Raw genomic sequence first — 14,440 nt, 5'->3', positions numbered from 1 at the left:
AACTGCAATACTTTGGCCACCTCATGCGACGAGTTGACTCACTGGAAAAGACTCTGATGCTGGGAGGGATTGAGGGTAGGAGGAGACGGGGACGACCGAGAATGAGATGGCTGGATGGCATCACCGACTCGATGGACATGAGTTTGAGTGAAATGTGGGAGTTGGTGATGGACAGGGAGTCCTGGCGTGCTGTGATTCAGGGGGTCACGGAGAGTCGGACACGACTGAGCGACTGAACTGACTGACTGATGCGCTGTGGATGGTTAAGTCATTTTCAGGTCTTCTACTGCAGAAAACATCATTTACATGTATGTCCTTTGAATTTAGATAATTTATTTCTGGAGGCTAGATACCTAAATCTAAGGTCTACATATTTAAATTGCTAAAGATACCATCAAGTTGCTTTCCTAAAAGGCTGTAGCAATTTATAGTCCCATTAGTAAATGTGTGAACGGAGAAGGCAATGGCAAGCCACTCCAGTGCTGTTGCCTAGAAATCCCATGGATGGAGGAGCCTGGTAGGCTGCAGTCCGTGGGGTCGCTAAGGGTCGGACACGACTGAGTGACTTCACTTTCACTTTTCACTTTCCACTTTCACACATTGGAGAAGGAAATGGCAACCCACTCCAGTGTTCTTGCCTGGAGAATCCCAGGGACGGGGGAGCCTGGTGGGCTTCCATCTATGGGGTCACACAGAGTCGGACACGACTGAAGTGACTTAGCAGCAGCAGCAGCAGTAAATGTGTGAAAGTGTTGGTTCCACCCTCATCCTTGCCACCATCAGAATTTTTTTTTTACCTTTTACTCAATATGATGGATAGAAAATTGTTTTTCACATTTCTGTGAAAGAAGTTGACCATCTTATTTTGCATATTATTTCTAGTCCTTGGGTTTGCGCATAAGACCGTTTTATTGGTTTGTCCTGACTTGCTGACACACCACCTGTCTTAAATACTGTATATATCTTCTTGCAATTATATTTTCTCTATGCTTGCTTGAAGTCAGAAATTTCCCTTTTTTTTTTTTTTTGACTGTTCATCTTTTATCATTACATAGCTTAGTCATGGAAGAAATGACTGGGGTCAGTACATGTATGAAAATTATGAAGGCCATGGTTTAATTTGCAGGACAATTTTTATAAGGTCCCCCTTTTTCTCCTTCAGAGTGGTCCTTGGGCATCCATCGGTGTTTGGTGGTTGCTTCTAGGAAGTCTTTTGCTTCATTAATTTTGGTTGCTAAGTAAGGAGATCCACCTTTATCTGGGTGATTCAAAATCATGATTCTCCTGTGAGCTGCTCTAATCTTGGCCTTGCTGGCAGATGGGCTTACACCCAAAATGAGACTTGCTTCTCGCCTACTCATTTTCTGCTCAAATCCTCCTTTAGAGTAGGATGAAAAGCTAGGAGTTGAAATCTTCTTCGCAGTTTCTGTGATTACTTGTCCTAGAGGTTTCCAGATCTGAAATGTGTAGCGTTTCACTTTTTGACGTGGTTAAATCCTTTAATATTTTCCTTTGTAATTTCTAGGTTTCCTTTATAAAAGTCTCTTTTACTCTTAGGTTAAATATTTTCCTATATTTTCTAACACTTTATTTCCTACATTTTCTTATGTGTTTATTTTTACACTTAGTTCTATAATTCTAGGACAATTAATATTCTTTATGTTAGGATGAGGAGTTTAGTTCTGTTAGACAGACAACTATGCAGATGTCTTCAAGCGAATCAGCTCTTTATGCCTGTCATACTGAGACATCCACAATCTAGAGTTTCTACTACTTTTGTGCTTCCACTGCCAGGGCTGTGGGTTTAATCCCTGATGGGGAATTAGAGATCCCACGTGCTGCCCAGAAAAAAACAAAACAAAACAGCAACAAATGCGTAAACTTGTTACCTTACGGTTCAGTGCGTCAGAAAGCCAGTTCAGATCTCACTAGGCTAAAATCACAGGGTCAGCTCTGTTCTGTCCTGCAAGCCCTAAGGGAGAATCCAATTCCTCACTCTTTCAGGTTGTTGGTAGAATTTAATTATTTTCAGGTCCCCATTTCCTTGATAGCTGTCAACTGGGGGTCCTTCCCAGTTTCTGGAAGCTGCCTGGATTGTCTGGGTCACGGTCCCGTTCCTCCATCTTAGACACCAGCAGTGGTGGGTGGAATGCCTCTCGCGGTTCTAATCTCTCCTGCCCCTTCTCCCTTCATTTGATTTCTTTGAACTGCTCGTTCTGCTTCCCTTTTTCAGAAAAAGTTTTGGCCACACCCTGCGGCAGGTGGGACCTTAGCTGCCTGATCAGGGATGGAGAGAAGTCCTCCTTGTTCATTTTTAAGAACTCAGGTGGTTACACTGGGACCACTTGGATAATTCAGGGTAATTTCCCTATTTTAAGGTAACCTTAAGTCCATCTGCAAAATGTCTTTTGCCATGTTAAGAATATATATTCACAGATTCCAGAGATTAGGGTACCGGCATCTTTTGGTTTGGTGGGTGTGTGGTTGGGTGAGTCGGGGCACATTTCTGCTTACTGGAGTTGCATTTCATATTATATTTTCATCTATTTGGGGTCTAGAGTCCACACCTCTGGGCTCTAGATTATTGATGGATATGTCCTATTCTATATTGCCAATTCTATGTTGGCTTGATCATAGTTACTTAAAAGTTTTATTACTTGGTGAGACAAATTTCTTCTGGATTAATCTTTTTCAAAATCGTCTGGGCAATCCTTATCCAGACTTTCTTCTAGCCTCTTATATGACAGCCACAGTAATTTTGGTCCAATGAAGGTCCGATCCCTGGGTTGTGAAGATCCCCAGGACAGGGAAATGGAAACCCACTCCAGTATTCTTTCCTGGAGAATTCCACAGACAGAGGGACATGGCAGGCAACAGTCCATGGGGTCCCCAAAGAGTTGGACACGACTTAGCGACTAGACAACAACAACGGTGATTTTGGTAGTAATTTTGAAGTTGTTCCAACAGGTAGGTGGGAGTGAAAACATTCCATTAAAAATTTCTAAACATTTTAAGTCTTATACTAAACATTTAATAAAAATTCTTAGGCTATTGCTTTCAAACTCTGGGACTACTGTTGATAGAAAGGATTTTGTAGTTTGGGTACAACCGTTTTAATGAGGACTAACTGGAAGAAAGCTGATCGCCAAAGAATCGATGCTTTTGAACTGTGGTGTTGGAGAAGACTCTTGAGAGTCCCTTATACTGCAAGGAGATCCAACCAGTCCATTCTAAAGGAGATCAATCCTGGATGTTCATTGGAGGGACTGATGCTAAAGCTGAAACTCCAATACTTTGGCCACCTCATGCGACGAGTTGACTCACTGGAAAAGACTCTGATGCTGGGAAAGGTTGGGGGCGGGAGGAGAAGGGGACGACAGAGAATGAGATGGCTGGATGGCATCACTGACTCTGTGGACATGAGTTTGAGTGTACTCCGGGAGTTGGTGATGGACAGGGAGGCCTGGCGTGCTGTGATTCATGGGGTCGGGGAGAGTCGGACACGACTGAGCGACTGAACTGAACTGAACTGGCTTCCCTGGGTTGTTTGGGAGAATGAACTACTATAAATAAATTTCTGACCTTTTTGACACAAGAATATATAGAGCTGCCCGTGAGAAGCGGTTTTGCGGTGAATCAATACAAGTGACTTAGTGCCCTTGCTACTGTGGACTTGGATTGGGGAGTTCATATATACAAAAAGTTTGTCTTCTGTACCGTGTGCACGTAATACGAGGCTCATTCAGCTTTCCTGAACGAAGTCAGAATGGCTTCATTGTACCTGGTTCCCACAGCTCTGGAAGATGTCTGTCTCTCTTAGAGGGGCCCCCAAAATAAGTGTCATGAAAATTTCAAGTTATACCCTCTGTATCTGGAGAAGATCCATCTCACTGCTTTTGCTTGATTGGTAACAGGGATGATCCTGTTTACATAGTGGTATAGTTCTTTAATTGTTTTTACTCATAAGAAATATCCCAACTGTAGAGAAGACAAGCCCTTTTAAAAATAATATCCTATATTATTCCGTTCCGTTCCATTCCGTTCCGTCACTCAGTCGTGTCCGACTCTATGCGACCCCATGGACTGTAGCCTACCAGGCTTCTCCGTCCGTGGGATTCTCCAGGCAAGAATACTGGAGTGGGTTACCGTTTCCTTCTCCAGGGGATCTTCCCAACGCAGGGATCGAACCCCGGTCTCCCGCATTGGGGGCGGACGCTTTAACCTCTGAGCCACCAGGGAAGCTATATTATTACGAAACCTTAATTATGTCAGCATGTTCAACCCAATTACTGAACTCCTGACAATCACCATGTCCCTGAGAAAATCAAGCAGTTATCAATCAAGCGTTACACGATTCTCTCTTTATATAACTTTCACTAAGAAACACTTCCAGGGAACCCAAAGCCGGTGCTCTGTTACAACCTGGAGGGGTGCGGTGGGGAAGGAGGTGGGAGCCGGGTTCAGGAGGGAGGGGACACATGTATGCCTATGGCCGATTCATACTGATGTATAGCAAAAACCATCACAATATTCTAATTATCCTCCAATAAATAATGCTACAATGAAAAAACTTATTTGGCTGCATTGGGTTTTAGTTGCGTCATGCAGGATCTTCTGTTGCGACATGCAGGCTCTCTAGCTGTGGGACATGGGCTCTGTAGTTTCGTGTACACGCGGGCTTAGTTGCTTACCACAGCATATGGGATCCTAGTTCCCCCACCAGGGATTGAACTCAGGTCCTGTGCATTTCAAGGCAGATTCTTAACCACTGGATCACCAGGAAATTCCCAAGAAATGCTTCTGTTACTATTCCCTTTTGTCATGCCTATGTATGTCCAAAACTCTCCTATAATCTAACTAAATATACAAACTATTTTACCTGCAAGATTCCTTGATTACATGGAAGATTCTTAGTCTTCATCTTATTTCTGCATGATAGTGATAAATAAGTAAGCTTGTGGCCCCTTTCCCTTGAAAAGTATGTCAACTATGCTTATCTGCCACGAAGAGTGCCACTCAAGAATCTTTTGGCATTCAAGTGTATCACCACATGGAAAAATCTCCTAAGATATGAATGGCATTGTGTGTGGAAGACAGACCTGCTCCTTTCTGTAGTAAAAATGACTCTGTTCTTTTCAGTTCCTCCATAATCCATTCATTTCCATTCTCTGCCAACTGAAAATATGTAGGAATTTGTGACATGGATGACTCTTCCTGAGGTATTTGGAAGGGGTCTTGAGCGCTTTTAAGTACACATGCTCAGAGTGTTGTAAAACCATTTTTGAAGTAACTGAGCTGGTAAAGAATGAGTCTGGATTGTACTTTTAGCTCACAAGAACTGCTGCTGCTACGAAATTACATTTAGACTCGCTAATTTTGTAGGTACTGTTAACATACATGTGTAGATGAAAATCAATGCCCTCCATCATCTCAGCCATTAAATGCTGTTAGTGGCCAACTAGGTATACATGACCACCCCTAAACGTAGCAGCAGAAAAGTATTTTCAAATAATCAGTATGTTGGATTTCAGTAATTTAAGAGCAGGGACGCAAAAATCTCTACATCAGGAAACTTATGACTACCAAAATCATAGGGACCTCACGATGGGGGCTTGAGGGTAGCATGCAGTAAAATCGAGGGTGTGGCTTCTGCTTACAGTAATGAGCACTGACCCATTTCCCCCCATCACAGCCCAGGGCGTGTGTATGTATGACACCGTGGGGTCAGTGTGAGAGGCTGCTTGCTGGCAGACATAAAAGCCCTGAGGGCTGAGGGGATATGTGCAGACAGAAACCACCAGTGGCGAAGCAGCACGCATGGGTATGAACAGTGGAAGCTCTGGCTTAGCCGACAAAACTCAATTGAGCTTTGCTGATGGATTTGAAAAAGTCATCAGTCAGCCAAATCTGTCATTACTCATCCTCACTTCTGATGGCATGAACCCCCACTGAGGGTATGATTATACTCCCCAGACGTTTATTCTGCGAGGTCCAAACCCTGGTGGGATACAGAGCTGGCTCATCTGTCCTTGAGCTGCTCACCATCCAGCGTGCCAGGCAGATGTTTAAGCAGTTCTTTGTAACACTGCATGTGTGCTCAGTCGTGTCTGACTTTTTCTATCCCACGGACTGTAGCTCCTCTGTCCATGGAATTTTCCAGGCAAGATTACTGGAGTGAGTTGCCATTTCCTCCTCCAGGGGATCTTCCTGACCCAGGGATCAAATCCGTGTCTCTTGAGTCTCCTGCATAGGTGGATGGATTCTTTACCACTGAGCCCTCTATATAATACACAGTTGAGCAAAAATCAAGGCCAAACGGGGAATTTCAAAATATGTGAACTTACACAGGCTGGAGCAAATAATTGTGTATGGGAATAAGGGAAGCTTCAAAGAAAAAAGCTCTGGGACCTCCCTGGTGCTCCAGTGACTAAGACTCTATGCTCCCAATGCACAGTGCCTAGGTTCAATCCCTGGTCAGGGAACTAGAGCCCACATGCCGCAACTAAACATTAGTATGCCACAACAAAAGATCCTGCATGCCATGGAGACCTGGTGCAGCCAAATAAATAAACATTAGAAAAATAATAATAATAGAAAAAAGCTCTGAAAATAGAAGAGGCTGAATTTTGAATGTCATCCTGACCAAATATACACAGTAAAGTTTGCATTGAAAAAACAAAATAAACCAATAATCCTTAAGGTAATCCTTTACAGCAGTAATACTGGGAAAATGATTATGAACCAAACTTTTAAATTATTTTTGAATAATGAAATTAACATAAGGTAAACATTTTTTTATTTGTCATAGGTTCAGAAACATGACTCAGATTGGTCTACATTTGACATTTCTTGAAGTTCCAGCTTTTTAGAAGAAATGAGTATGAGAACGGGGAAAACTTAAGGCAGTGTTATAATAACATTTATCTTTTTCTCTTTGATATGCAGCTGTTGAACATTTTTAGTAATTATGACTTCTGATCTGAAATACTGCTTTATCTGTTTAAGCTAGAAATAAAAAAATGTAAACCTCATTGGTTCAAATTTCTTCCCAGGATTTCAAGTTTCGATTATCTTCATAAAAAACAAATTATGTAAATAAAACGGAATCAGTGAGGGGGGTCTCGAAGACTGTATCAGAACAATATTGCAATTTCAGCATTAAAGTGTGTGTCCCATGTTATTCAACAACAAAAATATTTCTTCTAACGTTATGAGAAAAAATTTTGAGTTCATCATTTCAACTGAAGTTTTTGTAAAATGGGGGCACTTCTGAGAGCTTGTATTAGCAGTGGATTCTATGTGCTTATAAAATCAATCAAGATGTGTTTAGGTCAAGAAATCTTTCTCACTTAAAAATACTTCCGTCCATAAAATACATCTGATCTGTATATTTATTTTGAGTGAAACCCTACTTTGTGTTCTAGACTATCTCTTTTGAGGATAAGCAGATTTTAAACAACTTTTACATTATCTATTTAAGTGCTCAAATACTACTACTTAAATTCAATTACATCCCAAATTATTTTCACTAAGGTTTACCAGGTATTTAACAGAACAGGCCTGCCTCAAACAATCCCCTCCCCCCAAACAAACAAGTTTAATCCTGCTAAGAACTTGCCCATACTCGCCCATCCTACTGGACAAAAGGCAGAGAAAAGAAAGGGAGTTAGGAAGCTGTCTAGAAATACAAGCCATAGCTTAACAAAAATAAAAAGTGGTTTATTGATTACATAGGATTTCAGCTCTAATAATATATATTATAAACTTTAGAAATTAGAAATAAATGACTTTATATTTTACCAAGAATAATCTAAGTTATGGCAGCATGTTTGATAATATTAAAGTCCTGCAGTCATCATATATCTATTTTTCAGAAAATCAGGAAGTCATCATCCAAGTTTTATATTATGTATAATACATAATACTGTATATTATATTATGTATAATATACAGTAACCCCCATACACACATTTAAGTAGAAATAAGACATTCTATGTTTTCTTTTTTGGCAAATCCACCTTTTGTCATACAGATATACCCTCCTAAAGTTAATTTCTTACAATGTACAAAATTTAACTTTTTATCCGAAAGAATCATCTCAAATAACTTTCACCCAGGAAAGCTACAAAGGCATGAAGCAGCAACCGAATGCTTCCCTGAACTTCGTATCTTGGATTTTCACTTTTGCCTAAAACCCCATTTTATAATTAAAACTAAGTGAATTCCACTTCATCATACTGAGGAACGTCTTTTTGTGTACACGTTTGCCACAAAGATGCAAAACAGCAACTCATCTGAACAAGTATTTGGCCGATCACACAAAGAAAACAGGACTGTGGGAAATGAAAACGCTTTAGTGTTTGATAGCTGAAGAGATGGGTGACGGTCATTCGAATTTCTCGTCTCCTTCTTCCACGTCTTTCAAGCTGAGTACTTCCAAGGAACCCTTGCCTTTTGTCTCCTTTTTTATGAGCTCATCGATTTCTCTGAAGCAGCCGGGGTCAATGAGACACACCTGAAATATTGAAAACAGCTGCTGACCACACGAGGAAGAGTGGTACGGCAGAATACACACAGCTTTAACTTTTCTTACATTAAAAAAAATTTTTTTTAAATTGGAGTATAGTTGCCGTACAATGTTGTATTAGTTTCTGTTGTACAACAAAGTGAATCAGCTATAAGTGACGAAGTTGTAACTTGCTCTGAGATGAATATGTCATACTTTCCGGGTCTCTCTCTGACTGCACAGGATGGAGGCTAGCTTCTAGTCTAGCCTCTGCCCTTCAGTAAGCACTCAGGCCCCTGTGATGAGGCCCTGATTTCCCTATTGAGGATGTTTCCAGATTCCTCAGCTGTAAAATGAAGTGGTTAGATTAGAAGGCTGTGGTCCTCTGCATACTAAATTTAGCATTGAAATTTATAGTTCAATGAAATCATCTCTCTGGAGCACATTTGAAGGGAAAACAAGTAAAGGGTTGAAAGGCCTATTTAGAAACCACATGCAAAGTTTTGCAAAGATTTTAGAACTTTGGAGAGTTTTGTTGTTTCATATCTACAGTAAGAAGTTCAACAATCCTCTAGAACAAGTCCCCAGCCTTTCTGGCACCTGGGACCAGTTTCGTGGAAGATAATTTTTCCACAGATGGGGGCGGGGGAGTTTCAGGATAATTCAGGCACATTACAGCTATTGCACACTCTATTTCTATTACCATTACATCAGCTCCACTTCAGATCATCAGGCATTAGATCCTGCTCGAGAGCTCATTTATTTGTCAGGAAGCTGTAAAGCTCTAAGATGTGGGTTTGCAGACAGCTGAATTTACATGTTATCTGAAGCTGTGGGGTGAGGACCCAAAGACATGATGTTTTTGCTTGCTGCTTTTTAAAAACGTTCTGTGGTAAATGAGACTGAAAGAAGATTCGCTGTAAAATATACTCTCTCATCAAAAACAAGCACAACCCATATCCCCTTACTGGGAATCATTTAACTAAAAACCAAACACAAAGAAATCTTAAGTGTTCTTAACTACAATCTGGTTCTACGGAGATCGTGACCTTTTTACCTAATTCTAGGTTAAGATGTTTCTGGAAATGTCTTACTGTTCACACTTTCTAAATGTCTGGGCCACATTTATGACTACAGAAGAAACTATTTTGGTCATGAGGAAGCAAAGAAACAAGAGTACGCTAATCTTACAATTTCTAACTGTTGACCGTAGTCTTCACTTTCGATAACCTTGATCAGTGGCTTGAGTTTTTCTTTCAGCTTCTTCCCTTCATTTACTGGAAGGATGAACCGAAGTCTCATGTGAGCACGTTCTATCTTCATTTTCTCTTTTAACTGCTTTATCACTTCCAAAGCCTATCAAGACAAAATGAAAAAATGTTTGCAATTTGTCTCTTCTGATGCATTACTGAGGAAGGTATTAAAAATGAAGCAGTTTCCTTCTAGCTGGACCGGGCAGTGAAAGTTTTTTTAGATGACATGAAGAACATTAGCAACTACAGGGAAAAAAATAGATAAACTGAACTTCAAGACTAAAACTTTTGTGATTCAAAAAACTATCAAGAAAGTGAAAAGACAACCCACAGAATATGAGAAAATATGGGCAAATCATGCATTTGATTGGGTACTAGTATTCAAAATATATAGAGAAAGAAGTCTTGGGCTTCCCTGATGGCCCAGTGGTAAAGAATTCAAATGCAAGAGACATGGGTTTGATCCCTGATTTGGGAAGATCCCATGCCATAGAGCAACTGAGCCTATGTGCCACAACTATTCAGCCTGTGCTCTAGAGCCCATGCTCTGAAACAAGAGAAGCCACTGCAATGAGAAGCCCATGCACTGAAACTAGAGGAAAGCGTGTGCAGCAACAAAGACCCAGCACAGCCAAAAATAAAATTATTTTACATATATAAAACTCACCTGCTGTTTCGTGCTCTTGTTGGGTTTGACTGAATAGTGGATGTCCTTCATGGCTCTCTCAATAAGGATAACGGTATATGGTCTTTTTGTTTCAGGGTTCACACATTTGTCGGCCACAATAGTTGCAATGTCCCTAAACATCTGCTCCAGCTGTGTGTGCCGTTCTTTATCTGACACTTGAACCTCTCCTTTAGTCAAAATCTTAAAAAACAAACAAAAACAAGTTTAAGAAAGCAATGTTTCTCTTCCACACTATTTGTTAACTAACCACAGGAATGAAATACTGGGGGAGAAAATTAAATTTCATCCTCTTCAGCTACTGATATTTGGTAATAATTTGAGCTCTGCCTAAAGGAGGCACTGGATTACCTTGTTCTGAAATCTTACTTATTTAGATGGGGGAAAGGGTAAAGGCAATCTTAGCAGAGGGTGGAAATGATGAAATAATTGAAAAGAAGTTCTCGTTTCAGGTTTATTACACTAAAGAAATATCTAAGTGGATCAAAAAAGGGCAGTTTAGCAGATAATCTTATTTCTGGAGGCTTTTGCAAAAAATATCCATGTCCTGGGACTTCCATGGTGGTCCAACTTCCATGGTTAAGAGTCTGCCTTGCAATGCAGGGGATGGAGGTTCATTCCCTGATCGGGGAACAAAGATCCCCCATGCCACTGAGCAACTAAGCCAGTGATGCAATTAAGACCCAACACAGCCAAATAAATATATATAAAATAAAATATAAATATAAAATATAAAGAGTCCATGTCCTGAATTATTAAAAGTGATGTTGTACAGATCAAATTATTGCAAAGTAAATGTTCACTCCAAAAAAACACAAAAAAACCCCACAGTACATTATTAAAGCTTAACATACCTGTAACACAGTACCTAATGGTAATGGATATCAGGGTCAATGATGCTGCGGCCCTGAGAACTCACCTGCTTACAGATCTCAGTCTGGTCATCTGTTCCAAACGCGCTGATGAGATCTTCCTTCTTTGCAACCTGGCCTTTGGAGACATTTACAAACACTGAGTGGGTCTGCAGCACTTCGTCAAGGTCTTTTTCCCTTGTGAGGATAGAGGAGAAAGTCCTACGTGAGTCCTCTCGAAACTTGGAGCTTCGTTCACACTTAAAAGACAAGACGGGCACTGATAATGTAAGAAACAACAAAGGCTCCTAAATGACTCTCGGGGACATTTTCAAAATCCAGAACTCCGTTTGGATTCGCTTTCAGTTATAGGGGAAAAACGTCGCGGGAATATGGGTGAATCACTGAGGGGTGGGGTCCGGCTGGTGCCAAGGAATTCCGATCCCTAGATGGCAGCAGCGAAGACGCTACGCACTTTGGTGAAACTACTGGGCAGAGAACTGTGACAGACGGACCATCTACAGAAGTACCTGGAAGACTACGCCCTTTGCCTTGATCATTATTTTGAGAAAAGGACCCCGACTATGGAGGTTTCTTGGCTGTAGCTTTTATGACACCAACAAAGCGAAGTAAAACCAAGCCCCAAACAAAAACTACCAATGATAAAACGGAACGTTTGGTTTAGACGCGAAGCCCAGGCAGCAGGAATAAGTTTCCTATTCTCCTTCGCTGACAAGACCCCAGTTTGCCCGGTTCATTAGACTACCAGAGGGAGGCCGCCTCCGAGGCTACCCGCTCCGGCCGAGGAGGGAGAGGGTCACTCACACGCCGCTCCGCCAGCCCACGACCTTGTTTTTGTAGCAGGCGATTTCGAAGCGCTTCCCGGCTCGCTTCATCCGTACCACGGCCACATTGGTCAGGCGGATCTGGTTTGTGGGGGTGAAGATCGACATCTTGGCCGCTCACAGATCTTGGGGCCGGCGAAGCAAGGCAGGCCCGCGCCGCTGGCCACAAGGCCACCAGCACCTAGATGTAACCACCCGGCGGCGCGCGGCGCAGTAACGCCCGCAGACTGGGCGGCGCCGTAACTAACCCGGCCGCCACAATACAGCCACCCAACTTATTGCGCAGGCCTCAGCTGTTGCGGAAACCCGGCGAGGAAGAGGGACCAATAACGTCTGCGCATTTCGACTTTTACGGCATTGTTCTGCGCCGGGAAAGAGAGGCGCTCTTTCTTGACGTAATACTCTTTCTCCAACGAAAGAACTCCGATTGGTTGGTAGAGCCGAAGTTTGGTGACCGGGTGGAAACTTAGTGCCTGACGCCTTAGCATTCCGCCGATTTCAGGGTCCATCTTAACCTTTCATGATGGAAAAAGTTTAACACCAAAAACGTAGAGAAAAAAGTGTAATGAACTGCCATGTACCCATCACCCAGCTTCAACACTTATCAACATTTTGCCATTCTTGTTTCATTCTCCCTCATTTTTTTGGTTGGAGTATATTAAGGCAAATCGTCATAAGGTTAGCTAAATTTCCTACAGATACATCCAACAAGATTAACTATAATTCCTTAATAGCATCTCCTAGCCAATCCATAATTAATTTTCCCCTAAATAAATAATGACTTTTTACAATTGAGATTCAAACGGGCTCACACGTTGCACTCGGTTGATGACGCCCTTAGTCTCTTAACACAGAACACTTCTCTCGCCCCTCCAACCTTCCCTCCACCCCAAACTACTCCTGTTTTTCCAGTAGTCATGTACGAATCTGAGAGTTGGAGCTTAAAGAAGGCTGAGTGCCAAAGAATTGATGCTTTTGAACTGTGGTGCTGGAGAAGACTCTGAGTCCCTTGGACAGCAAGCAGATCCAACTAGTCAATCCTAAAGGAAATCAACCGTGTATATTGGTATACATCAGTTGGAAGGACTGATGCTGAAGCTCCAGTACTTTGGCCACCTGATGCAAACAGCCAATTCACTGGAAAAGACCCTGATGCTGGAAAAGATTGAGGGCAGGAGGAGAAGGGGGAAGACAAAGGATGAGATGGTTGGATGGTATCGTCGATTCAATGGAGATGAGTTTGAGCAAACTCGGGGAGCTAGCGAAGGGAAGGAAGCCCGGCGTGCTGCAGTTCATGAGGTCATAAAGAGTAGGTCGTGACTGAGTGACTGAACAACAACTCTTGTTTCCAACCCTGCTTTGTCTGCACCTAGGTCTTCCTCAAGGAGAATCAGTCCTGGGTTTTCATTGGAAGGACTGACGCTGAAGCTGAAACTCCAATACTTTGGCCACCTCAGGAGAAGAGTTGACTCACTGGAAAAGACCCTGATGCTGGGAGGGACTTGGGGCAGGAGGAGAAGGGGACGACAGAAGATGAGATGGCTGGATGGCGTCACCGACTCGATGGACATGAGTTTGGGTAAACTCCAGGAGTTGGTGATGGACAAAGAGATCTGGCGGGCTGCGATTCATGGGGTCGCGAAGAGTCGGACACGACTGAGTGACTGAACTGAACTGAGGCTTTCCTCCTCAGTGTCTTTTGTTTGGGTATATATGTGAGAGTTGGACTGTGAAGAAAGCTGATCGCCGAAGAATTGATGCTTTTGAACTGTGGTGCTGGAGAAGACTCTCGAGAGTCCCTTGGACTGCAAGGAGATCCAACCAGTCCATTCTAAAGGAGATCAATCCTGGGTGTTCATTGGAAGGACTGATGCTAAAGCTGAAACTGCAATACTTTGGCCACCTCATGCGACGAGTTGACTCACTGGGAAAGACTCTGATGCTGGGAAGGATTGGGGGCGGGAGGAGAAGGGGACGACAGAGAATGAGATGGCTGGATAGCATCACCGACTCGATGCACATGAGTTTGAGTGAACTCCGGGAGTTGGTGATGGACAGGGAGGCCTGGCGTGCCGTGATTCATGGGGTCGCAAAGAGTCGGACACGACTGAGCGACTGAACTGAACTGAGCTGAACTGACCCGCCCTCCCGCTTACTTGCCAGGAGCTCTGGGCGGTACTTTCCTTTGGGCCCGCCCCTTTATCCTCTGAGCCAATCCGAGCAGGGCCCGGAGGGCTTTCTCTTTCTCCCACCGAACTCTGGGCGGAGCTTCCCCCTCGGCCCTCCCCTTCCCCCTCTGA

At 42.7% G+C, this 14,440-nt stretch overlaps 1 protein-coding gene and 1 pseudogene across 1 annotated transcript; both read right to left on the bottom strand.

Annotated features, from left to right (window-relative positions):
• Window positions 1–1,115: 1,115 nt before the first annotated feature.
• Window positions 1,116–7,622, bottom strand: LOC148773638 (dnaJ homolog subfamily C member 15 pseudogene; annotated as a pseudogene).
• SBDS (SBDS ribosome maturation factor) lies at window positions 6,780–12,466 on the bottom strand. Its single transcript, XM_055409980.2, has 5 exons — window positions 12,121–12,466; window positions 11,364–11,493; window positions 10,427–10,627; window positions 9,698–9,862; window positions 6,780–8,515 (listed from the first exon to the last, which is right to left on the bottom strand). The coding sequence occupies exons 1-5, from the start codon at window positions 12,246–12,248 to the stop codon at window positions 8,387–8,389; spliced, it is 753 nt and encodes a 250-aa protein (XP_055265955.1). The 5' UTR covers window positions 12,249–12,466; the 3' UTR covers window positions 6,780–8,386.
• Between the last annotated feature and the right edge of the window lie 1,974 nt (window positions 12,467–14,440).

This window comes from Moschus berezovskii, chromosome 27 (assembly GCF_049115385.1).
Source record: "Moschus berezovskii isolate FMDL1 chromosome 27, NW_MosBer_1.0, whole genome shotgun sequence".
NCBI lineage: Eukaryota > Metazoa > Chordata > Mammalia > Artiodactyla > Moschidae > Moschus > Moschus berezovskii.
Note: the sequence above shows the minus strand (reverse complement) of the source record. Positions and strands in the feature narration are given on the sequence as shown.